The sequence below is a fragment of the Diceros bicornis genome, chromosome 8, assembly GCF_020826845.1.
Source record: "Diceros bicornis minor isolate mBicDic1 chromosome 8, mDicBic1.mat.cur, whole genome shotgun sequence".
In the NCBI taxonomy this organism is placed as follows: domain Eukaryota; kingdom Metazoa; phylum Chordata; class Mammalia; order Perissodactyla; family Rhinocerotidae; genus Diceros; species Diceros bicornis.
This window is the reverse complement of record NC_080747.1, coordinates 74,121,206-74,146,975: the sequence shown is the minus strand read 5'-3', so window position 1 is coordinate 74,146,975 and position 25,770 is coordinate 74,121,206. Positions and strand designations below refer to the sequence as shown.

Below are 25,770 nucleotides of genomic sequence, written 5' to 3'. Positions count from 1 at the left end.
GAGATACTGCAACACAAATTTGGTATTAGAACTTGCAGCCAACTGTGCTGGGGCTCCCCACAGCTGATAAAGGGACTGAAGGGCCCACAACAACTACAAGCAGCTGAGCATTACGACAGCTGGCCAGGAGCATAACTCAACCTCCCAGGGCGCCTACCGGGAGAGCAAACAGGCCACAACAGAAGGACACACGTAGCCCACATAGCAGTCACCCCTGGAACATTGAGAACTGAGGGAAGCACACTGGAAGCCTCCTAAGGCATCACTCACATAAGGTCACCTATCCAAGAGCAGGAGACGTAGCTGACCTACCTAATATGTAGACACAAGCACAGGGAAAGAGGCAAAATGAGGAGGCAAAAGAATACATTCCAAGTAAGGCAACAGGACAAAACCCCAAAAAAGGAACTAAGTGAAACAGAAATGAGCAACCTACCTGACAGAGAGTTCAAACTAAGAGTGTTAAGGATGCTCACTGATCTGGGGAGAAGAATAGATGAACTCAGTGAGAATGTCAACAAAGAAATGGAAGATATAAAAAAGAACCAATCAGAAATGAAGAATACAATACTGGAAATGAAAAATTCATTACAAGGACTCAAAAGCAGAGTAGAGGATACAGAAGAACGGATCTGTGAGCTGGAAGAAAGACTAGAAGAAATTACCCAAGCTGAACAGGTAAAAGAGAAAAGAATTAAAAAGAGTGAGGACAGTCTAAGGGACCTCTGGGACAACATCAAGCGCAGTAACATCCATGTTATAGGTGTCCCGAAAGGAGAAGAGCGAGACAAGGGGGCAGAGAATCTATTTCAAGAAATAATAGATGAAAACTTCCCTAATCTAAGGAAGGAAACAGACATCCAGGTACAGAGAGCCCCAAACAAGATAAACCCAAAGAGGCCCACACCAAGACACATCATAATCAAAATGTCCAGAATTAAAGATAAAGAGAGAATCCTAAAAGCCGCAAGAGAATGTCAAGTTACATACAAAGGAAACCCCATAAGGCTATCAGCTGACTTCTCAGCAGAAACCTTACAGGTTTCTGAAGAAACTCTCTTTAGAAGAGAATGGCATGATATATTTAAAGTGCTAAAAGGAAAAAACTTACAGCCAAGAATACTCTACCCAGCAAGGTTATCATTCAAAATGGAAGGAGAGATCAAAAATTTCCCAGACAAGCAAAAATTAAAGGAGTTTGTCACCAAGAAACCAGTGCTACAAGAAATGTTAAAGGGACTGATTTAAGGGGAAAAGAGAAGACCACAAATAGGAAAAATTATCTATTTCCATGATTAGAATGTAGTGGATACAAATACACAAAAAAGAGGTTAGATATGATATCAAAAACATAAAAGGAGGGAGGAGGGGAGTTAAAGAGTACAGCTTTCAGACAGAGGTCAAACTAAAGTGACCATCAATTCTGTACAGAAGAAGAAAGGAACAGAGAAGGACTACTAAAACAATCAGTAAAAAAAAAAGTTAAAAAATGGCAGTAAGTACATACTTATCAATAGCTACTTTATACGTCAATGGACTAAATGCTCCAATTAAAAGGCATAGGGTGGCTGAGTGGATAAAAAAACAAGACCCATATATATGCTGCATACAAGAGACACACTTCAGACCTAAAGACACTCACAAACTGAAAGTGAAGGGATGGAAAAAGATACTCCATGCAAATGGCAATGAAAAGAAAGCTGGGGTAGCAGTACTCATATCAGACAAAATAGACTTTAAAACAAAAACTGTAAAACAAGACAAAGAAGGGCATTACATAACGATCAAGGGAACAATCCAACAAGAGGATATAACACTTGTAAATATCTACACACCCAATGTACGTGCACCTAAATATATAAAGCAATTATTAACAGACATAAAAACAGAAATAGACAGTAACACAATAATAGTAGGAGACTTTAACACTCCACTTACACCAATGGATAGATCATCCAAACAGAAGATGAATAAGGAAACATTGGCCTAAACGACACACTAGCACAGATGGACCTAGTAGATATATACAGAGCATTCCATCCAAAAACCAAAGAATACACGTTCTTTTCAAATGCACATGGAACATTCTCCAGGATTGATCACATCTTAGGCCACAAAACAAGTCTCCATAAATTTACGAAGATTGAAATAATACCAAGCATCTTTTCTGACCACAACAGTATGAAACTAGAAATCAACTATAGGAAGAAAATCAGAAAAGCCACAAATACGTGGAGATTAAACAAAATGCTACTGAACAACAACTGGGTTAACGAATAAATCAAAGAAGAAATCAAAAAATACCTGGAGACAAATGAAAATGAAAATACGACATGCCAGAATTTATGGGATACAGCAAAAGCGGTTCTAAGAGGGAAGTTTATAGCAATACAGGCCTATCTCAAAAAACAAGAAAAATCTCAAATAAACAATCTAACAATGCACCTAAAGGAACTGGAAAAAGAAGAACAAACCAAGCCCAAAATCAGTAGAAGAAGGGAAATAATAAAAATCAGAGCAGAAATAAATGAAATAGAGACCAAAAAAACAATAGAAAAAAATTAATAAAACCAAGAGCTGGTTCTTTGAAAAGATCAACCAAATTGACAAACCTTTAGCTAGACTCATCAAGAAAAAAAGAGAGAAGGCACAAATAAGTAAAATCAGAAATGAAACAGGAGAGGTTACAACAGACATCTCGGAAATACAAAAGATTATAAGAGAATACTATGAAAAGCTATATGCCAACCAATTCGACAATCTGGAAGAAATGGATAAATTCTTAGAATCATACAACCTTCCAAAACTGGATCAAGAAGAAGTAGAGAATTTGAATAGACCAATCACCAGTAAGGAGATCGAAACAGTAATCACAAACCTCCCCAAAAATAAAAGTCCAGGACCAGACGGCTTCCCTGGGGAATTCTACCAAACATTCAAAGAAGACTTAATACCTAGCCTTCTCAAACTCTTCCAAAAAATTGAGGAGGTGGGGAAGCTCCCTAACTCATTCTACGAAGCTGACATTACCCTGATACCAAACCCAGACAACGACAACACAAGAAAAGAAAATTACAGGCCAATATCACTGATGAACATCGATGCAAAAATCCTCAACAAAATACTAGCAAATCGCATACAACAATATGTTAAAAAGATTATACACCATGATCAAGTGGGATTTATTCCAGGGATGCAGGGATGGTTTAACATTCACAAATCAATCAACGTAATACACCACATTAATAAAATGAAGAATAAAAATCACATGATCATCTCAATAGATGCAGAGAAAGCATTTGACAAGATACAGCATCCATTTATGATAAAAACTCTGAATAAAATGGGTATAGAAGGAAAGTATCTCAACATAATAAAGACCACAATTGAGAAACCCACAGCTAATATCATCCTCAATGGTGAAAAACTGAAAGCCATCCCTCTAAGAACAGGAACCAGACAAGGACGCCCACTCTCACCACTCCTATTTAACATAGTACTGGAAGTCCTAGCCAGAGCAATCAGGCAAGAGAAAGAAATAAAAGGGATCCAAATTGGAAAGGAAGAAGTGAAACTGTCACTATTTGCAGATGACATGATTTTATATCTAGAAAACCCTAAAGAATCCACCAGAAAACTTTTAGAAGTAATAAACGAATATGGTAAAGTTGTAGGATACAAAAATCAAAATACAAAAATCAGTTGCATTTCTGTACACTAACAACGAAGTAGCAGAAAGAGAAATTAAGAATACCATCCCATTTACAATTGCAACAAAAAGAATAAAATACCTAGGAATAAACTTAACCAAAGAGGTGAAAGATCTGTACACCGAAAACTATAAAACATTTCTGAAAGAAATTGAAGAAGACACAAAGAAATGGAAAGATATTCCGTGCTCTTGATTGGAAGAATTAACATAGTTGAGATGTCCATACTTCCTAAAGCCATCTATAGATTCAATGCAATCCCTATCAAAGTTCCAACAACATTTTTCACAGAAATAGAACAAAGAATCCTAAAATTTATATGGAACAACAAAAGACCCCGAATAGCTAAAGGAATCCTGAGAAAAAAGAACAAGGCTGGAGGTATCACACTCCCTGATTTCAAAATATACTACAAAGCTATAGTAACCAAAACAGCATGGTACTGGCACAAAAACAGACACACAGATCAATGGAATAGAATCGAAAGCCCAGAAATAAACCCACACATCTATGGACAGCTAATCTTTGACAAAGGAGCCAAGAACATACAATGCGGAAAAGAAAGTCTCTTCAACAAATGGTGTTGGGAAAACTGGATAGCCTCATGCAAAAAAATGAAAGTAGACCCTTACCTTATACCATACACAAAAATTAACTCCAAATGGATTAAAGACTTGAATGTAAGACCTGAAACTGTGAAACTTCTAGAAGAAAACATAGGCAGTACGCTCTTCGACATCGGTCTTAGCAACATCTTTTCAAACACCACGTCTGACCGGGCAAGAGAAACAATAGGAAAAATAAACAAATGGGACTACATCAAACTAAAAAGCTTCTGCACAGCAAAGGAAACCATCAACAAAACGAAAAGACAACCTAACAATTGGGAGAAGATATTTGCAAACCACACTTCTGATAAGGGCTTAATCTCCAAAATACATAAAGAACTCATGCATCTCAACAACAAAAAAACTACCATCCGAATTAAAAAATGGGCAAAAGACCTGAACAGACATTTCTCCAAAGAAGATATACAGATGGCCAACAGACACATGAAAAGATGTTCAAAATCACTAACTATCAGGGAAATGCAAATCAAAACTACAATGAGATAACACCTCACGCCCGTCAGAATGGCTATAATTAACAAGACAGGAAACAACATATGTTGGAGAGGATGTGGAGAGAAGGGAACTCTCATACACTGCTGGTGGGAGTGCAAACTGGTGTAGCCACTATGGAAAACAGTATGGAGATTCCTTAAAAAATCAAGGATAGAACTACCATACGATCCAGCTATTCCACTGTTGGGTATTTATCCAAAGAACTTGAAAACACCAATTTGTAAAGGTACATGCACCCCTGTGTTCATTGCAGCATTATTCACAATAGCCAAGACTTGGAAGCAACCTAAGTGCCCATCAAGGGACGAATGGATAAAGAAGCTGTGGTATATATACACAATGGAATACTACTCAGCCATAAGAAACGATGAAATCCAGCCATTTGTGACAACATGAATGGACATTGAGGGTATAATGCAAAGTGAAATAAGTCAGAGGGAGAAGGTCAAATACCGTATGATTTCCTTCATTAAGTAGTAGATAATAATAACAATAAACAAACACATAGGGACACAGATTGGATTGGTGGTTACCATAGGGGAAGTGGGGAGGGAGGGGGGTGAAAGGGATAATTCGGTACATGTGTGTGGTGATGGGTTGTAATTAGTATTTTGGTGGTGAACATGATGTAATGTATGCAGAAATAGAAGTACAATGATGTACACCTGAAATTTTTACAATGTCATAAAGCAATGTTACTGCAATAAACAAAAAATTAAAAAAAAAAATACAATGACATTTTTCACAGAAGTAGAAAAAATAATCCTAAAATTTGTATGGAACTACAAAAGACCCCAGATAGCCAAAGCAGTCTTGAAAAGAACAAAGCTGGAGGCATCACACTTTCTGCTTTCAAACTATATTACAAAGCTATAGTAATCAAAACAGTATGGTTTTGGCATAAAAACAGACAAATAGATCAATGGAACAGAACATTGATCAATGGAACAGAACAGAGAGCCCAGAAATAAATCCATGCTTATATGGGCCCTTAATTTTTGACAAAGAACGTACAATGGGTGAAAGAATAGTTTCATCAATAAATGGTGTTGGGAAAACTGGATAAGCCACGTGCAAAAGAATGAAACTGGATCCCTATCTTACACCATACACAAAAATCAACTCAAAATGGATTAAAGACATGAATGTTTAAGACCTGAATCTGTAAAACTCCTAGAAGAAAACTAGGGGGTAAGCTCCTTGACACTAGTCTTGGCAATGATTTTTTGGATTTGATACCAAAAGCAGAGGAAACAAAAGCAAAAACAAACTCAAACTAAAAAGCTCCTGCACAGCGAAGTAAACAATCAACAAAATGAAAAGACAACCTATGGAATGGGAGAAAATATTTGCAAATCACATATCTGATGAGGGGTTAATATCCAAAACATACAAGGAATTCATACAACTCAATAGCAAAATAAAATAAGAATAATCCAATTTAAAAATGGGCAAAGGACCTACATAGATATTTTTCTGAATAAGACATACAAATATCCAACAAGTACATGAAAAAATGCTCAACATCACCAATCACTGGGGAAATGCAAATCAAAATCACAATGAGATACCACTTCACACCTGTTAGAAAGGCTATCATCAAAAAATCAAAAGATAACAAGTGTTGTTGAAGATGTGGAGAAAAGAGAATCCCTGTGCACTGGTGGTAGGAATGAAAATTGGTACAGCCACTATGAAAACAGTATGGAAATTCCTCAAGAAATTAAAAATAGATTTATATGATCCTGCAATCCCACTTCCAGGTATATATCCCAAGGAAATGAAATCATTATCTCAAAGAGATATCTGTACTCATATGTTCACAGCAGCATTATGCACAACAGCCAAGGTATGGAAACAACCTAAGTGTGTGTTGATGGATGAATGGATGAAGAAAATATGGAATATTATTCAGCCTTAAAAAAGAAGGACATCCTGTCATTTGTGACAACACAGAGGAACCTGGAGGGCATTATGCTAAGTGAAATAAGCCAGACAGAGAAAGACAAATACCGCATGGTGTCACTTATACATGGAAACTAAAACAAAAATAAAAAAGTCAAACTCATAAAAACAAAGAATAGAAAAGTGGTTGCCAGGGGCTGGGGATGGGGGAAATAGGGAGAGGTTGGTAAAAGGGTAGAAACTTTCAGTTATAAGATGAATAAAGTCCGAGGATCTATTTAACAGGGTGAGATAGCTGATAACACTGTATTGTATAACTGAAATTTGCTGAGAGCAGAACTTAAATGTTCTTTGAAACGAAAGGGTAAACATATGAGGTGATGAATGTGTTAATTAACTCGGATGGGGGGAATCCTTTCACAATGTATAAGTATATCAAATCATCACGTTGTAGACTTTAAATATCTTACAATTTTATTTGTCAATTATACCTCAATAAAGCCGAAAAAAATGCAAACTACAATCCCACCCCCCAGAGGATCCTTTATTCTGCTTTAAACTTATCCTCAGTAGTTATCACCATCTGACATTTATTTATTTGTATGTTAACTGAGTATTCCTAGTAGAAAGTAAGCTTCATGAAGTTTTAACTTCAGTAAGTTTTGTTCATTGCCATAACCTTAGCGCCTGAAACAGTGCCAAAACAAATATTTGTTGAATGAATGAATGAATGAACTGTTCTATTTAGGACCATCTACTGGTTTAAAGACTTTTGGCTATTACCTATTAGGCCAACATACAGTAGTTCTTTTTAAGCAACTTTTTAAGCCAATGAATAAAAGTTAAATTGCCAGCGAGCTCAACATTCCATTATTAATTTTGATATAAATGTACACCTAATACATTCAGATCTGCATTAAATACTAGCTTAAACATGTTTCATAGTAAATACAGAATAAATTTAATATTATGCAATTTAGCAACTCTTTCTTGCATAAAATAAATTTACCTAACTGGTTTTAAAATTTTAAACTTCCAAATTATATCCTTGTGAACAACAGATGAACATCTCCACAAAATGAAAGATAGCATACTATCATCTTTCCCTTGTTGACATGCCCAGTTTATTTGCCTATTTCTCTATATTTTACAAGTTGTAGATAATATGAATACTCAGCTAATGTCCAAGAATAGGCATCACATTGTCAAATTCAGTGAAATTAGTTTAACGTGTCAAACTGCTTGCAATTAGGATCTCAGCCAACAGATTAATAACAGCAAGCAAGATAATTGTTGGTCATTCTCTAGTTTCCATAGAGATAAGCAACATACAGTATTCAATTCAACATTGAGGCAAGTCGTCATTTCTAAATGAGAATTAGACATAATCAAGATAATTATATTTCTCCCCTTTTTTTGAGTTCTTTTAAAAACTGCTTAAATTCCAATCGGAGGTCCACCATTTGCTAACAATGTGATTTCTTAAAGTTATTAACTTAATCTTAAATCTTAGTTGTTAATAATTGCCACATGAAATTTTGGTTCGGATTAAATGAAACAAAACCATGTAAATTGCTTAGCACATTTTTGGCACATATTAAGCATACAAAAAGGATGACCATCATCATTCTTATCATTATATTATAGTTAAAGAACTAAGCAAGTATAACTAAAGCCAAAAGTACAAACAAGGCTACCAAGATCAAAATGAAAAAAGTAGGCAGATGGACAAAAGTGATCTTGTATCAAATGTGAAAAATATTAACACAGTTGGAAAATTAATTCATGCATTTAAAGCTTTAAAATTGCTATATTTATGGAGGAACTAGTTATATAAATCATATAATCTTATGATTCTTGATATTATAATATATAATTTGACATGAATTTTATTTAATATTTTAGTATTATTCTTAACGTTCTGGAAAAAGCCCGGGTCATGACGTGTAGTACACAGCCTAGTCATTAAGAGTCTGAGCTGTGGCTTGAGATAATTACTCAATGTTATTGAGTAATGTAATGCTCTGTTACTTACCAGCCGTATAATCCCTTGGTCTCAGTTTTCTTATTTGTAAAATGGGGAACATACTAGTGCCTATCTCATACAGTTTGCCAAACAATTACTTACTAACTTTGTGACTTCAGACACATGGCTTAACCTCTCTGTGCTCCCACCGTCTTGCCTGTTAACGTATGTTACAATAAGAGTAGTGATTTCAGTCATTTCAGGATTCAGTGAATTAATGCATCCAAAGGGCACAGAACAGTAAACGGGACATAATCATTGAGGGTTGGAAGAACTATTACTACTAGTAGTAGTAGCAACAGCAGTAGCACTGGTAGTAGTAATCATAGTAGAGAAAAAAAGAATAAAAAATAATGTCAAATACATCCCAGTAGGTGGTATATATTCAACAATTACCTTGAACTGAATTTTATATTAAGTAACAAAGTTTTCTGTTAAATAACAGATTGGAGTAATTCAGACTCTCCTCCCCCATTTTTTAAACCAAAGAGGAGGTACCCAAGGTTACACAGGTAGTCAGTTACAGAAGCAAGGTTAGAACCAGAGTCTCCAGGCTCCAAAGACAGTCTTTTTAAAGGTTGCAATTCTATTGTATCTAGAGATAGAGATTATTTGTACCAAAACACGAATCCTATATAATAATGAAAGCTTTGTTAAAATAGGAAATAGAATTTAAATTATACAATTTCTCTTATAATGATTTTGGCTGGAATATATCCATTTCATTAACTAAGAAATACCAATACTCGATCATAAATTCTAAAAAATATAGTCCTTATTTTAGATAAAGCCACATTGCAAATAAAATTAGTTTCCTTCCATTTTCTTCTGAGGGTCAGAATCCGGATAACAGAACTAAGAAAAATGAGGAATACTGCTGAATTACATTTTCAATATAATACAATTGAAGTAAGTTTAAAATTAAGTAGAGAAACTATTTAAAACAAACTATAGGGGCCGGCCTGGTGGCACAAGCGGTTAAGTGCCCGCACTCCGCTGCGGCGGCACGAGGTTCGCTGGTTTGGATCCCAGGCGCACACTGACGCACCGCTTGTCAAGCCATGCTGCGGTGGCATCCCATATAAAGTGGAGGAAGATGGGCACAGATGTTAGCCCAGGGCCAGTCTTCCTCAGCAAAAAAGAGGAGGACTGGCAGATGTTAGCTCAGGGCTGATCTTCCTCACCAAAAATAAATAAATAAATAAATAAAACTATAAACAAGAAAGAATATTAGAGAGTGAAAAATAAAGAAAATGTGGTTTTCATTCATGAGATGGAAGAAGAAAATTGATTAATTATAATGAAAATCCTAATTCATATCCTTTATTATACAAAGAAAATAAGCATACCTCTAGCAGGATTTGCGTCACATCCATACGATGTTTTGCTAAAAACATGATGATCACCGGAAGAGGGTATTATCCTTGAATCTGAAATAGGATGGATCCCTTTAACACGTTCAGCTATTGCTTTGTGTTGCTCGTAAAATCCAAGTTTTTTGGGGGAGCTTGTCGCCAGCATTGTTTCACCATTCTGTAACACCATATGTTGTTCTCTTTGCGTATTTGCTGACAGGTGAGGCTCTGAGTCACTTCCATTCATAATAGGTAGTTCAGTGATTTGCAATAACACTTCCTTCTGATTAGCAGCAGAGGTTTCTGGTAAGGAATTAGATTCAGTGCTATATCGACCTTCTAACCTGTATTTCCCAGGAGACGTAATTGCACAGGAAACAGTTCCCATAAGGTCTATTGTCTTTGTAACAGCAGCAGGATTGGGAGAAATCTGAGAGGTAGAATCATTGTGGCCAAAGTTATCACAGTGGGATGCCATGCTTCCACTTTTAGGAAATGCATCCACTTCAGACACAGAATCTTCAGTCAAGGCTAAGAACTCTGAAGGTGTCTGAGCTGTGGTAAGATCAGCAGAAAGCAATGGAGATTGCAAAGAGCTTCCTGCCCGTTCTGTTACATCCACAGAACAAGATGGAGAAGCTCTTACTAACACAGGTTCCCTCTCTTGGTACTGTGTAATTTCCAACGAGAATCCAGATTGTTGTACCAATGAAACGGATTGGCTCTGTGGAACAGGCTTAGAAAATTTATAGTGAGACGAAAAAGATTTAGTAAGCAGCTTCTTTGTTGACTGCTTAACGGAACGGCGAGTTTGTTCTTCTGTGAATCCAGAATCATCCCCCTCACTTTTGCCAGAACTTAGGCAATTTATAAAGACATTCTTATTAGTTGAGTGCTCTTTTTCCCTTTCAAAATCCTCTGTCAAAGATCTTGTTATCTTCTTATTTCGTGAACTACTAAAACCAACAGAATGTCTTCCCCTGGTTTTAATATGTTCTTCCACACTCAGTTTTTGCATACTGCTGTGACCAGTTTCAGCACCATTTGAAATACTAACACTCTGGTTTGTAGGTTCTTGCTTAGGTTCACTTCCCTTCTTATGGTGGAAACTAATGGAAGGAGTACGGAAGATGCTCCTGCGTTTACCTGTACTACCTGAGCTTGAGTTAGTGCTGGAAGGAGAGGAACTGTGGACCCCAACTGTATTACTGGAGGACGGTGAGGAAGGAAGAGAATCATGTCTTCTGCTAATACTTCTTCTGAATATTGGCAACCGGGAGACCAGGGTAGATCGTCTTGATCCAGAGTCCCCCATTGGGACTCCAAGGCTTGCACTGTGATAGCCAACTTAGCAGCCTAAGAAAAGTTAAAACAAATATAACAAGTCAATAGAATTCAATTATAAATAAGACATTTGAAAAGAAAACATTGGTTTTCAAGACATGGAATAGAATTTAGTTTAAACTAAAACAATAAATAATAAAATTCTGATACTTAAGGATTTTTTTGAAATTATAAGTAGCAAAATTATCCAATAATTTGCACAGAAATTTTATAATGATGCAAAAATTTCAAGATTACCAAGAATATTTAAAGTCTATTCAAAAGAGCGTTGGATTGGGAGACATAAGATCATTATTCAAGACCCAGCCTTACTACTCACACTGGTTCTATAATTTGGTAAATTGTTTAATCTTAACTTTTTATGCTTATTTATTTAGATGTAGTAGGCATATGACAGCCATGATCACTCCCCTCTCAGTAAAATGCCCCACGCTGTCTCAGTTGGCCAGCACCAGATGTACCATGGAACTCAACAAGTTATTTACCTGAGCTTCACAGAGTCACAGACCAGACTAAGGTATGACATGACACTAGAATCTTCACTCAAAGTAAAACCAATTGGGACAGATTCTTCCCCTTGGAGTTTGATTTAGAAAATTTAGAGATAATCAGGCCACTGGCAGAGGAAACCAGACCACAGAGGACATAGAGTAGAGTTATAAACAAGATAAAGTTATGAGGAAACCACAGCTACGAGTTGAAGAAAAGATGAATGAAAGCTAATTCAATGGGTAATGTGGAGACCAGTGAGAAAACATACTGAGAGAAGCAGAAGTATAGAAAATTTATGAACTATATTAATGTCAGTGTCCTAATGATAAAGGAAAAAAGGGAGAGGAGGAGAAGGTGGCAGCTACAGTTCATTAAATATGATGTACGAAGTACTTTTACAAAGATTATATCTTTTAACGCTTATAACTGTAGAAGTAAATAATATTACTATGGACACTTTACAGTAGAAAGGTAACTTGTCTATGTCACTCAGCTAGTAAGCAGTAAAGCAGGAATAAGACAAACTAAGCCTTATCTAACTATAAGGTCAGCTCATAATCAGCATGCTATATTCTGCTTTCACTAGAGTGAAGAGCCAAGAACTTGTGCTGCTGAAGGCCCAGATACGCTTCTACTTCAGGGATTCGTAGTTGTATGGTCAATCTTGCTATTCTGGTAACTACTGTTTTCCACTGGTTTTCATAATGTGCCATGATTTGGTTCCAATTTTGTTTTGTTTTGCTTTGTTTCTAAATTTCACTTAATTCCTTAACCATAATGTTCACACCCTCTTTGTCAACTTGAATCAGACTATTTCATTTTTTTGTTTCTTTGCACCCAAAACTATCTACTAAACAATAACAAATAACTACATAAAATGACAAGCCCTCCATTTTATCATCCTTACAGATACATTATGAGATTGATCAAGTAAAATAGTTTTATGTCCTTGAAGAAATACGTGACAAAAATGGAAAATATTTTCTTTTTCAGATATGCATTCATAAATATTTGATATTTTGTTCCAAACAGTATAAAATCTAACAGATTTACATTATATGATCTTTATTGGATGATTTTTAATTGCACTCACAGAATCAGAATTTAAATCAAACTACGTATGAGCCACTTCCAAAATATTTAAGTATTCTTGTAAGGCTTTGGCTGAAGAAAGCTTAAAATATAAACAAAGACATTTTAGCTCTTGAAGTTTTTCACAAATTAAAACTATCTCATTTTCCTCCCAACTTAGATTTTTCCAAAGTGGATACAAAAAATAATACAATTTTTTTCATGATTTCACTCTTAATTAACATCATTCTCAGTTGTGATATTTCATTTACATACAAGATTTCTTTCCATTCAATGCCCAGTGCAGAATTTTGCTCTCATTAGACCATTACCAACCATAATGATTTGCAGCTGGTAGTGAACCTATGGGGCTTCAATGCATTAATGTCAAGATAGTTACCATTATTATTGAAATATCTTCAGAATTTATGTATACTGAAATATTTCTTGACCTTTTAGCATTTCTCGTGTTTGTATCAGTATTTAAAAATAAAAGAGTGACTCAGTTCTATATTTCTTTAACAAGTATTCAAAGGATTTAACTAATGAAAACATTTCAGGAAAAAATATTACAATAATTTCTCCTCTTCCTAAATACTTAATGAAAACAACCAGACTTTTCCACTGGGTATAAATAATATATTTAGGCTGCTAATATATTTGTACTAATTTCTTTAAGTAAAAACATCATAGAGATATTTACAAATTGAATGGGAAACATTCAAAAAACTAAGAGATATTTACAAATTGAATGGGATGACATGGAGTAGATATAAAATCTATTAGAGAGAAAAATCTTTTAGATTTCACTTTGCCTACTGATAGTCTTTTAAGTGAAGTTCTTTATTTCCTACTGAGAGCTTTCCAGGTAAACACAAGAAAAATAAAATATCTATAGCTTGGAATTATCCATATCCTTTAGAAAGACTCTTCAAGGTCTGGATGCTATCTACATCTCCAGATTCATCATTCCGCTCCTCACATTTCACTCTCTAATTGCACTGATTACTACTTGCCATTTTCTGTTCACTTCCACCTTCTGGGCATTTGCAGATGTGGGTCCCCCTGCTTAGGATGCCCTTCCAGTAACTTTGATGTGGCAGTATTTCTACTTCTATAACATCGTCCCTTCCAGGATGCCATCCCAGACACCCCTTCCCAGCCTCTTCCTCTGTGGATGTAATACTTCTCTGTTATGTATCTTCACATATTACCTTACATAGTAAACATCTGTTTATTTATCTGACTTTACTATTTTACCTTAAGTTTCTTAGTTTTGCTCTCTGCTTTGCTTTGAGACACCAGTGCCTAACATAATATACAATTAGTACCTATAGAGTAAATGGATTTCAGAAAATGAAGTTCTAACTAGAACACACCAGCATTTCAAATATAAATAAACACATTTTCTGTCTCACTACCATAAATAAAAGCCATAATTTTGAGGTTATGTTGAATTACAATTTTTAGAGATTCATAAGTTAAGCTAAAGTCTTTCAAACTGTAAAATCATTCAATAATCTAAAATTAGCTAACATTTGAAAACAGTAATATTGAACAAGTTGCATAAAACAATGTATCATCACATCCACTTCAAAAATTCATGAAAGACAAATATAACATTACACCTCATCAAATTTATTTTTTATTATAATTTTAACAATTACCTTTAATTCCTTAGCAAACCTTGTATATATTTTCATATATTTTTATAAATTTCCAAATCAGATAAAATAAACATATTTCCTCAATTCTCACCTAATGTTTCTTGGTTCAGAAGTCATAGTCCCTCAGGTTCTAAAAACATACAGGTGGAACTAGATCTGCCCATTGTCCACGGGCCTTTACTACCATAAATATTATTTTCTTTGGAAAAACAAATTCATTGTATAAGAAGAGTCTTCTAATTATACCTTTAAAGCTGTATAAGTAAACAAAAAATTAGATTGACTTGTAAACACTACCACTACACAGATGCATACTGACCCTATTAGAAGTGGTGTGAAATTCAGTCTTTGATCCCAACTGAAGAAACAGTATCCACTGCTCTTTAGCACCAGTATTTAACAAAAAGCTCCCAGGAAGTACTTCATTCAGTGATCTCTGCAACCTTAGCAAACACCGTCATTACCCTTAATAGAACGTAACATCACATGGTGGATCCATTGCCAAAATTAGAGGCATATTTCTTATCTCACATGGTTGAGGAAGACACGAATTCTAGTTAAAGGGGTTGTATGAAGTGTTAATATGTTATCTATTTAAAATCAAGTAAAAGTAAAATATATTAAAGAAGAAATACTGGGAAAAAAATTACACTTCCCTCCATGATTCCAAAGACATTATCTGAAGACATAAAACCACCATGCAGAGTTTAGAGCCGTGGTATTGGAAACTGATTACCATACACACAAACAGGTATGTCTGTCTGTGCAGGTAAAAGAAACAAAACAAAACTCCCTTCACCTGTTTCTTTCCCAATATATTTCAAATATTTTCCTGGAATTTGGACAGCCCTCATATTTTTTCCCTATGAGCCAAAGATGATGAAGAGTCACCTGATGTCCCACATCCGAGATAGTCCTAAGTATCCTTTGTCTCTCTCCCAAAACTGGGGGTGTTTTACAACAAAACTAAAACTAAACAAACAAAAAGTACCTCTTACACACTCAAGCCATTAGTATAAAAAATTTTTGGTTTCAAATCCAAACTCTGCCACTTACTAGTAGCATGAACTAGAACATACATAATAATTATTTTATAGTGACTTTTTTAAGGATGAGAAGGTATAACATCAAAAAGAAACAACATTCTGCCTGGTACAGAGTAGATTTTTAGTTCCTTCCTTTCTGATGAAATGCATTCAAGCAAGCGGTGCAGCACATAGAGTGATGATGAAAACGAGCTACTTATTAAAGCGTGCTCCAATGTAAGTCACCTAAAAATATTGGGGGGGAGGTATATAAACTGAGGTCAGTAGTCTAACCCCTTATGATGAACTTCTCGAAAGTACATTTTTATTGGAATTTAGAAACAATGATCAATATTTGAAACGTTTGTGGGGAATGTTGCATAAGTTAAATCCAGTCTCAGCTCTATTCTTTCTCAGAAAAGATTTCAGAAAATAATCCAGTAGAGCCTAAATGACCACAGTGAAAAGAAAGTCTATTGATACACGGTGAAAACGGAAGAAAGAAAACTCACATAAACCAAACGCTCTCTAGGTAACAATTCTCAACATTAAGAAAGTGATGGCAGAAAATAAATCGTATGTAAACATATCAAAGGGCATTGATCAATTTTTACCAAAATTAAATAGATACTAGTTTGAAGAAGTTTCCAAATCAATCTTATCTAATTGTGTCATTTAGATGCAGGTTTAAGGAGTCTCACACCTATTAGGTGGTTATGGCTCAGCTGGAAAGCCCTCCAATTCAGACTCTTTCTATCACAAAGGTCCTGCGATTTACATCTCAACATTCTTTTACTTTAACTCTCGTGTAATTTATCTTTAAATGTATTTCCAAAATGTTTTATTACTTTCTCTTTAACTAATGGGGAACTAATGGAGGCTTTTTAAACAGATAAATCACTGGAAGGACATAGACAAGAGCCAATTCAGCCAGTAGGGTCAGTGAAGACAATATGAGATACATTAAAAGGATGACTGATCAGGACCAGGCAGGAGATCAGTCTCAGGGAAGAGAATGAGATTGTCAGCCAAAGGTAGAAAGCGTCAGAAATCACATAATTGATGGTTTAATTAACAATTTATTAAATTTGCATATAATTTAGCCACATTGAGTACATGAAGTTATTTTCAACAAATAAACAAGAAAATAGTCCAAACAAACAATTGCTTATACAGAAATGTCTACCTTTGGGTGACTACTAAAAATGATTTGACCCTAAGCATGTAAGCAGAGAGAGATTGCCCCTGATTAGATCTGAATAAATCAATCTCCTAGGTGAAAAGAGAGTGAGCGGTGCTCAATTAGAATGATAATGGGAACTGCTACAATAGGGAAGGAGAATACATTTCAAAGAGATTATTCTAGAAGAATTTGGGAAGCAGATGAGTTCCTTGTCTGAACTAATGGAAGGACAAGGGCCAAGATACATACTTAGAAAGGCATGTAACCTTGAGACCCAGCCTGAGAGTTCTTTAGTGATCAGAAGAGACAACAGAGGGAAAAGAGAAATAAAGAGAAAAAGAATGAATTTTGGCCGGAGATCAGACAGAAGTTAGTAGTAAAAAAAGAAAGAAGTCCAAAAGCCATACCTCCGTGTGACCAGGCTTAAGTAAATAATGAGACGACATTGACATTTAAAGAACGTTACAGTTTACGTTCTGGGATTTATACACAATGAATGCATAACTGTTAAGAAAGCAGAGTTTCATGGGTCTGAATTCAGCACTACACATAAGAGTTGTGTGACTTCAGAGTGGCTTAAAAAGTTACCTATACTCCCTGAGCCGTAGTTTCCTGAGGAGGATAGTAGCTGCACCTGACTTAAAGAAATTTTATGAGGATCAAATAAGTAAAGGCAAAAAAGCACTTAGAACAGGGTCTAGCACAGGATAAATGTTTAATAACTACAATTATTTATCAAGAACAAGTAACCATGCTTGTGCTGTTTCACAGCAAATATATTTTAATTTAGCTTATAACTTCCCCAACCTCTCTCAGCTGGAAGTTCTAAGTCTGCCTACTAGTACACTAACACTGTCATTTCCAGAGGCAATCCTAAACAGGAGAGAAAGCTTGTTAGAGGCTGCAGTACCTATATGTCAATGGGCTTGGAATTAGTATTGAGATACACACACACACATATACATATGTACGTATATAAATGAATAAATAGAAATGTAGCCAACATTACAAACATATTTTAACTTGTCTCTTACAAATAATTTCATTCAACCATGGCTTGGTTTTGACCCAAAGTATTATTGACCATGCTGATCTCCTTCATGACCATAAGAGTTCATTTTCAATTTTTTATTAAGTAAACATTGAGTTCAATTATTTAGTCTTATTTTTTTCACTTTCAACAAAATAATTCAGACTTCAAGGAGCAAATACCTGACAACATTAGGAATATTCAAAGACTATGTCTCAGACCTTGAACACGATTCCCAAGAGATGAATTTGATAAATTTGTTGAGCAATGCCAATGTCAATATAACAAATAACAAAATATACAACTTTAAAGAAGATAACACAAATGTGAAAGTATATATGTTTGTTAATAAGGAACAATTATTATTTTTTTTATAATCACATCTTACATTGAAGAATTTGGTTTGGTTTTAAAATAATATTTTGGAAAAAAAATTCCTCATAACATCCTAGGTTAGGTTTCCTAGAAGCAGAGGCTGAGCAAGGGATTCTTGTTTAACAGTTTATTAGAAAATTCCTCTCAGGAAAAGGTGAGGAAAGAAGGCATGACAGTGTAACCACAGGCCCTCCAGGACCAGTTCAACTGACTCCATCTCTTATCAACAGAGTGATTAAGAATCGTCTTTCAGAAAAACTGCAAAGTCACGTAGCCAGAGCACATGTAAAAGAAGAAACTGTGACCTGAAACGACCTTGGAAGTAAAGGTCCTCCTCCCCATAGGACCGGGACATGACCGGAATTTGCAAGTCAGACTCTTGAAGATCCAGTGTTAAAATTCCTTCCTCACCTCATCATAAATGTTCCCTGTCATAAATATTTAAAACCCTACCCTAAATGCTTGAAGCCCACCAATCAAAACCTGTCCCACGAGCATTTCCACATGCCAACCTGTTCTCCTGACCTCTTAAATTTTGCCCCAAATCCTGAATAGGGGAGACAGATCTGAGAGCATGCTCCCTGTCTCCCCGCAGATCAATCTTGTAGAATAAAAGTTGATTTTTCCCTCCAAAGGCTGATGCCATAATTAATTGGTGTGATTATGCACATGGGGAAGAGAACCCTGGTTTTGTGCGGTAACAACAGGACAGGAGGAAAAGCTAATCAAGGATGTGGTCCTAAATGGAGATTAGCTTCAGACTGATCCCATGGGATCGGCAGCAGTAACTGATACCTTGAGACAGTGGCTGGTCTTTTGTATCTCTGCGCCCGTCAACGATTTGTAGATTTCTCTAAGGAATGGGAAAAAAAATACTTGAAACATATAAAACAGGCCAAGTATTGATATCTGGAATATAGAGAGAATTCTTATAAATCAATTAAAGACAATCCAAAAGGATAAATAAATGAGTAAAGAACATGAACAAGCAATTCCCAGAAGAAATACAAATCACCAGTGAATATATGAGAAGTGATTCAAACCCATTAGTAATCAGGGAACACAGAAAGGATTCCTATAAGGCACTAACAAACAGAAAACACAAAGGAAAAATGTAGCAAAGAGCATGGACAGGAATTTCATAGGAGAGGAAACACGAATCACTAATCAACATATGAACATTCCATTATTAATCAGGAAAAACCACAAGATAACATTTTTCACTCATAACATTTTATAACTAAATAATATCAAGTTTGGGTGAATGAAGTGACACCTATAGACACTTGTGAAGGAGTGCAAATTGTTAGGGTCATTTTAGAAAATTATGTATCAAAATACCAAATCAAACAACTTCACTTCTCAGCATTTACCCTAGAAGAATACTCATACATCTGCAGAAAGAACCATGTATAGAAACATTCAAGGCTGGTTTACAACAGTTAAAATTAAAAACAATATAAATGCCCATTAGTAGGAGAATTTAAAAAATGAAATACGGCATATCCATTCCACGGCATAATATACAAGAGCATAACATACAAAGTAAAAGATATGAACTAATATAGAAAAAAATTTCCAAAGTATTTAGTTAATAAAATCAAGTAGCTAAAGATGTGCTACATACACTTTATATAAATTACAAATGTATTATGAAATTCTAAAAATGATCAATATTCTACAGATTCATATGTGTGTAAATGCACAGGAAAAAATCTGGAAGGATGTACTTCAAAGTGTGAACAGGGGTTAACCTTGAAGAGGGACTTTGTATTGGGAGTTGTCATGAATGGGGACATTAATGGTATACATAATATGAAGCTTTAACAATAAGCATTAATTCATTAATTACTTTTATAATTAAAAAATTCAAATTAAGGCAGTATGAAAATATATGGCCTATCAAAAAACTACATAATACTGAAGGATATTGGCATGTAAACGTATTAAAAGTAACTTGGAGGGTACACAAAAATTAATAATAGTAATCGCCTCTGGAAGAAGGAGAATGAGCCCGTGGGAAAAGGTTTTTTCTCAAAATAATTTGACCAAATATGACAACATACAAATATCAATTCTGAATGTTTCAATAATCTCAATTTTTAAATATTTTAACACAAAATATTTAAAAACATAAAACCTATGGAAGTGCTAAGAATTCTTACATTAATATAAATACTGTATTTTTCATGAACCTACATTTTTAACACTAGAATTTATATTTTATGTGACTGTCAGTCTAGACTGTATCTGTTTATAAACTGAGATTTACTTTTCTAACGGCTCAAATTCTATTTAGTTTCGCTATTGAAAGCTATTTCCTTCCTCTTAAAAAAAACTCATTATTTCTTTACCATATGATAATTCATCTAAATGTTGTCAGTGATAGGTCAGACTCAAATGATTCATTTCGGGCTTTTCACAATCTTTTTAATGTTTTAGTATTTTCATAATACAAACATTACCAACCACGGATTACTTTATATAGATGGCTAATAAATTTGAGTTACATGATGACTCGGAAGTATGTGGCATTACGGCTTTTTCTCATTAATAATAAATTGATGCCATTATACTATTCTTTTCAAGGCTAGTAAACTAACCAAACAGGTTGGTTTGTATTTGCTCAATCCAAAATGCATGCCTCTTTTAGATATTTATAATGGTTTGTGTATTTGTTTACTAAATATTAAAATGACTGGATTTGCCTTACATTTTATCTTCTTTTTTTTTAACTTAAAAGTAAAAGACCAAGTTTATAATAAATAACCTGCAGTTGCATGTACATACCAGCAGAGGGTGCAGGAAACCTTCCTTTTTAACAACCGAGTCAATTTTTCTTTCTTGTAACTTTCCAAACCAATTTAAGATTTATTGGGCAGTTAATAATCAAAAATATCACAATATCCTTTATGTAAATGAAAAATTAAAGTCTCCAAATGCATTTGCAAATTAAATCTTTGATGTTTTTTAAACAATTAGTATCTTATAAAAATAAATTGTCTTTTGAATTGAAGGAAGACTCCAACTCAACTTGAAAGTTTGAAACAATTAGAATAGTAAAAATAAGAGTTTTTTAGTTTTTTCACTTATAAATATGTATAGGACATATTTTAAAGAGAATTCAGATTTATGTATATCAATTAAAATTTATTATTTATTTTCCAATAGTTTCCTCTCATTGTTTTTGTAACAACAGTAAAGCATATGAACTGCTTTGTAGAAAATACATTAGTGCAAAGCTATACAAAGATAGTAGCATATCATGTTCCTGTTACACGTTGTAAATATCCATCATTTAATTTTTTAATTTTATTTGTGATATTGCATAGAATAGCTCATAGAATTAGACAAATATATAATTAAGAAAACGAAAATACTATCATATACGTATCAGTATAAGATAATACAAAAACCAGAGGAAAAGAATTTTTAAAATACAAATTAGAACATATATGAGGAGATTAAACTTAAAGGTGGCTACAATCAACATTTATAATTATGTGTCTGTGTGTGTGTGTATATTATCAGTAATACAGACACCTGACAATACAAATCAACACAGGTAGTAATATGGAACCTAACATTTCAATGTATGCGCCAGTACAAATATAAATATATTTATATTTATATATAAATCAATATAATTGAAGTCAACATTGGTCTGGTGAGAGTGAAAAACAGATATGAGTAAATCCACACATCATTCTGCCTAGCTTTTGTGATACTGTTGCAGTTGTATCCTTTATTATGCTAACAGCAGCAGAGTAAAGAATATACTAATTTCCATTCAGTCATGTGTTGGCATGGAGTACAAATTCTGACAGAATCATTTTAAAAACAGAATCTTGGATTTATCTTTTCTTTTAAGTGTTGTCTTCAAACTCAACATATAATGATCATATTCGTCAATGACATTGTTTCATAATACATCTGTGGATATAATTTCTCTTGGACTTTGTTTCCCATTCATAAAATTAGAGAACTGAATACATGAATTCTGTGAATCTCTCTAATTCACTAAAATACATGCATACAATCTGCAAAGTTTAGGATACACACACACATATCTGATAATAAAATGTCTTTCTGAATATCATTTTCTCTAGTTCAAAGTTAATAATGAACTAGATTCAGTACGGTTCCATAGATAAGAAGGTAAAAACAATGTTCTACAGATTATTGCCACAAATATAGATGTCGTGTATTTTACAAAAATGAGAGCACAAGTATATCCGGGAATGCAGTCTATTTGTCACATGAAAAAATTAGAGATATGATGACAAGTTTCTTTCTTTCCTTTATATTGTATTTGCTTATGTAATCAATGAACTTGACCAAGTTCATTGGTCATATGAATGAATCATATACATGATATGATATGTCATATGAACGAATCATATACATGGTATGTCACATGAATGAATCATATACATGATATATACATGATTCATATGAATGAATCATATACATATGAATGGATCATATACATATTTTGTTACTTTTCTCTTATTTAAAATTATGGTTTATAATTCATGAACTAGAACAGGGGTATAGCTTTAGAATCCAGAAAGGGACATATGGCTGATATTTCACATTATTTTAATAATAAAATACTCTGATATAATATACTATCAGATTGAAATTAGTTCAGATTATGTTGAGATAAATGTTAAATTAGTAGAAAAGCCCAACAGTAAACCAACAATAGGTTTCCTCTAGATCCATAAAACATCATTAAAAGATTTTACTAAATATATTAAAGTGTATTTTATTACCTATATTGTTCTTTGACTTAAAATTTTATTTTTAAGAGGAATTACATAACATATATTCCAATAAAGGGGACATAATAAAGTCAGCCCATTTCTTTCCTTTATAAAAAAAAAAAAAACCTTAAACTTTGTTAATAAATTTACTAAGCTGTCTTCTTATGAGACTAAGGTCTTGCATCAAAGACCACTATAAGGAATGACTGACTGATATTGAATTTATACTGAGTCATATACTGTTAATTTGACAGAATAATTAATAAGAAAGAACTCAAGAGAGAAGGACCTATGCTGATGCCAAATGGGCTGTCTCAGCTGCACCTGGTGCCTGCCTTGAGTTGCCACTAGGTGGAGATTTTGCATCTTGGAACATTTAAGGAGGTCTGCGCCTCAGTGCACAATGATTGCACGGAATTTTACATTTGGAAGGTGGACTTCTTTTTGAGGATGAAAAAATCGAAATCCAGATTGGTTAACTACTTCATTAAAAGACACACAAATAGGTAGCTACACTAACATTGACAGAGCTCAGTGTTCCTGATAATGGAATTAACTAATCCAATGAAATAAAAGCAGAGTGAGTCACTGCCAGAGAAACGTTTGTATTTCAAATAAACAACAAGAAACGTGCCCTGTAAGCATCTGATATATCTATATAATTGAGTATTGTTCCCATTTTTGTATAACTTTAAAATAAAATTTATTTTTCAAGGAGGTATATTAACATGATCAGTTTTTCCTTGTTTCCCTTTTGTGGCTTTTTTTTTTAACTTAGTCACAAATTCATTGGAAGAGGTGACCTCATATTTAATGAGTACATACATTACCTCATTTTAATCTTCCTTATAACTTTGTTAGATAACTACAATTATTCTTATCAGATAAACAAATTTGGGGTCAGAGAGGTAAAGCTGAGATTTGAATCAGGTATTTCTGATGCTAAAGACAAATTTTGAAATTATATTACTCTGCCTGAATGCACAAAATAGATAGTGACAATAATATTATATGATATTAAATAATAATATTCTTAATGTTATTACTGCCCTCAGAATGCATAATTGGGAGTGGCTTAGTATTCCAAATTAGTATTCCAACGACAGATTCATTGCCAGGTAATCAAAAGGAGTTTTAAATGACTCTCCAAAGAACAGGTCACAGGGAATATTAATTCTGCAGGAAAAAAAAAATACAACCACTAGCAAAAATGTGCAGAGTGTTGAGTTCAACAGCAAAAGACAAAGAGAGAGAGGGAAGGAGGGAGGGGGGGAGAGAGACGGTGTGTCATTGTAAAGATTTAACTGGCTAACAGTTGCACGTCCAAGATTGAATATGAAACAAAGACATAAGTAAGATTTAAGAACATTTTGTGATTCATAACAAAATCTTCAAAGAAAGAAGTAGGCATCCAAGCTTAAAAAAAAATAGAGAAAGAATATCACACAACAAACAGAAGGTTACCAGAAACGGGAAGAAGAATCCACAGGGGGTCCTGCTTGCTTTGTTTGTGGAGAAACCACATAATGGTATTGGAACACCATGTATATATTTTATAGTATATAGTATATACTATCTATAAATACTTTAATAATATAAGGGGATAATTACAAAATGAGGGTCACTGTTGTCTCAAAATATTTTTTTAGCTTTCTTCTTTCTAAACATCTCATTCTGGCTTTGTCCTGTATAATCTATGGGTTCAATTTCTGGATCCACATTCTCTGGGTTTGGAATTCCGGCTTCTGCATCTATTAACTCTGGATAAACTACTTAATCTCCCTTTTAGCCTCAGTTTTACTACGTGTGAAATAGCATCTACCATAATAGAGTTAACTATTATGAGAATTAAATGAGCTAATGTGTGTTAAGTTCTTAGACCTGTGCCCAACACCGAGGAAGCACACAATGATGTGAGCTACTTTTATTATCACAAAATTATGTGAGGTACATCCAACTTTTCTATTACAAAAATTTGAAATAGAAATCTATTCGTCTCAAGAACTTGATGCCTGGAGGGGTAAAGTCTATTGAGGCAGCACCCTTTCCAGAATTTTCTCTTAACAGGCTTCTTTGCTTCTAGGTGAGCTACCAGTTCAGATGGTTTGTATCTGGACAGAATGAGATAATATGCCTCCACAAACCCTTAGGGAAAAGAAGTGACCTGCTGGCCTGGAAATGAGGAAAGATGGAAGTAATAACCTGAACGTTCTATGTGAAAGACAAACTCTCTTTTTAGTTTTCTTCTATTCAAATGTATTTTATGCTGCGATATCTTGGAAATCTTATGTTGTTCACATTATCCAAGACAATTAATTTCAAACTTGTTTTACTAAACTGAAAATCTATGGAATCCTTCACACACTTTAAAAGTTAACCATGAAAAATTTTTCTATTAGTTTAAATTATGGCAAAAGATGTATTTTTCTGGCATGTTAAATACCCTCTATGTGTTTTAAATATATTTTCATTAATACTGTCAAGCAGCATATTTAGCTCATTTGATTTAAGGAAAAGATATGTAAATATATGTCATTATAATCTAATTGGAAAAATCAATCCTCATTGTCAAACCAACCAGCCAATGAAGATTCTTCTTCAGAAGAAAAGGTTTAAATCATCAAATAAACCTGTTAACATTCCCAGTCAACATTCTCACCTGGTCATTTCTGAATCTAACTGAAAAAGCAGAAG

General features: G+C 34.2%; 1 protein-coding gene and 1 long non-coding RNA gene across 4 annotated transcripts in view; one reads left to right on the top strand and one right to left on the bottom strand.

Moving 5' to 3' along the window:
- The window catches only part of CCSER1 (coiled-coil serine rich protein 1), a 674,289-nt gene that overhangs the window by 521,836 nt on the left and 126,683 nt on the right, over window positions 1–25,770 (bottom strand). For 2 of the 3 annotated variants that reach the window (XM_058547509.1, XM_058547511.1), the window contains exon 2: window positions 10,115–11,476. In XM_058547509.1, the coding sequence (XP_058403492.1) occupies window positions 10,115–11,435 (1,321 nt within the window). In that variant the 5' untranslated portion in view covers window positions 11,436–11,476. Of the gene's footprint in view, window positions 1–10,114; window positions 11,477–15,013; window positions 15,173–25,770 lie in introns of those variants that run through there. The other variant, XM_058547510.1, reaches the window with a different exon arrangement.
- Window positions 11,228–12,972, top strand: LOC131409793 (uncharacterized). The gene is made up of 3 exons (XR_009221013.1): window positions 11,228–11,338; window positions 11,842–11,981; window positions 12,543–12,972. It is a non-coding gene; the product is annotated as an uncharacterized LOC131409793 (long non-coding RNA).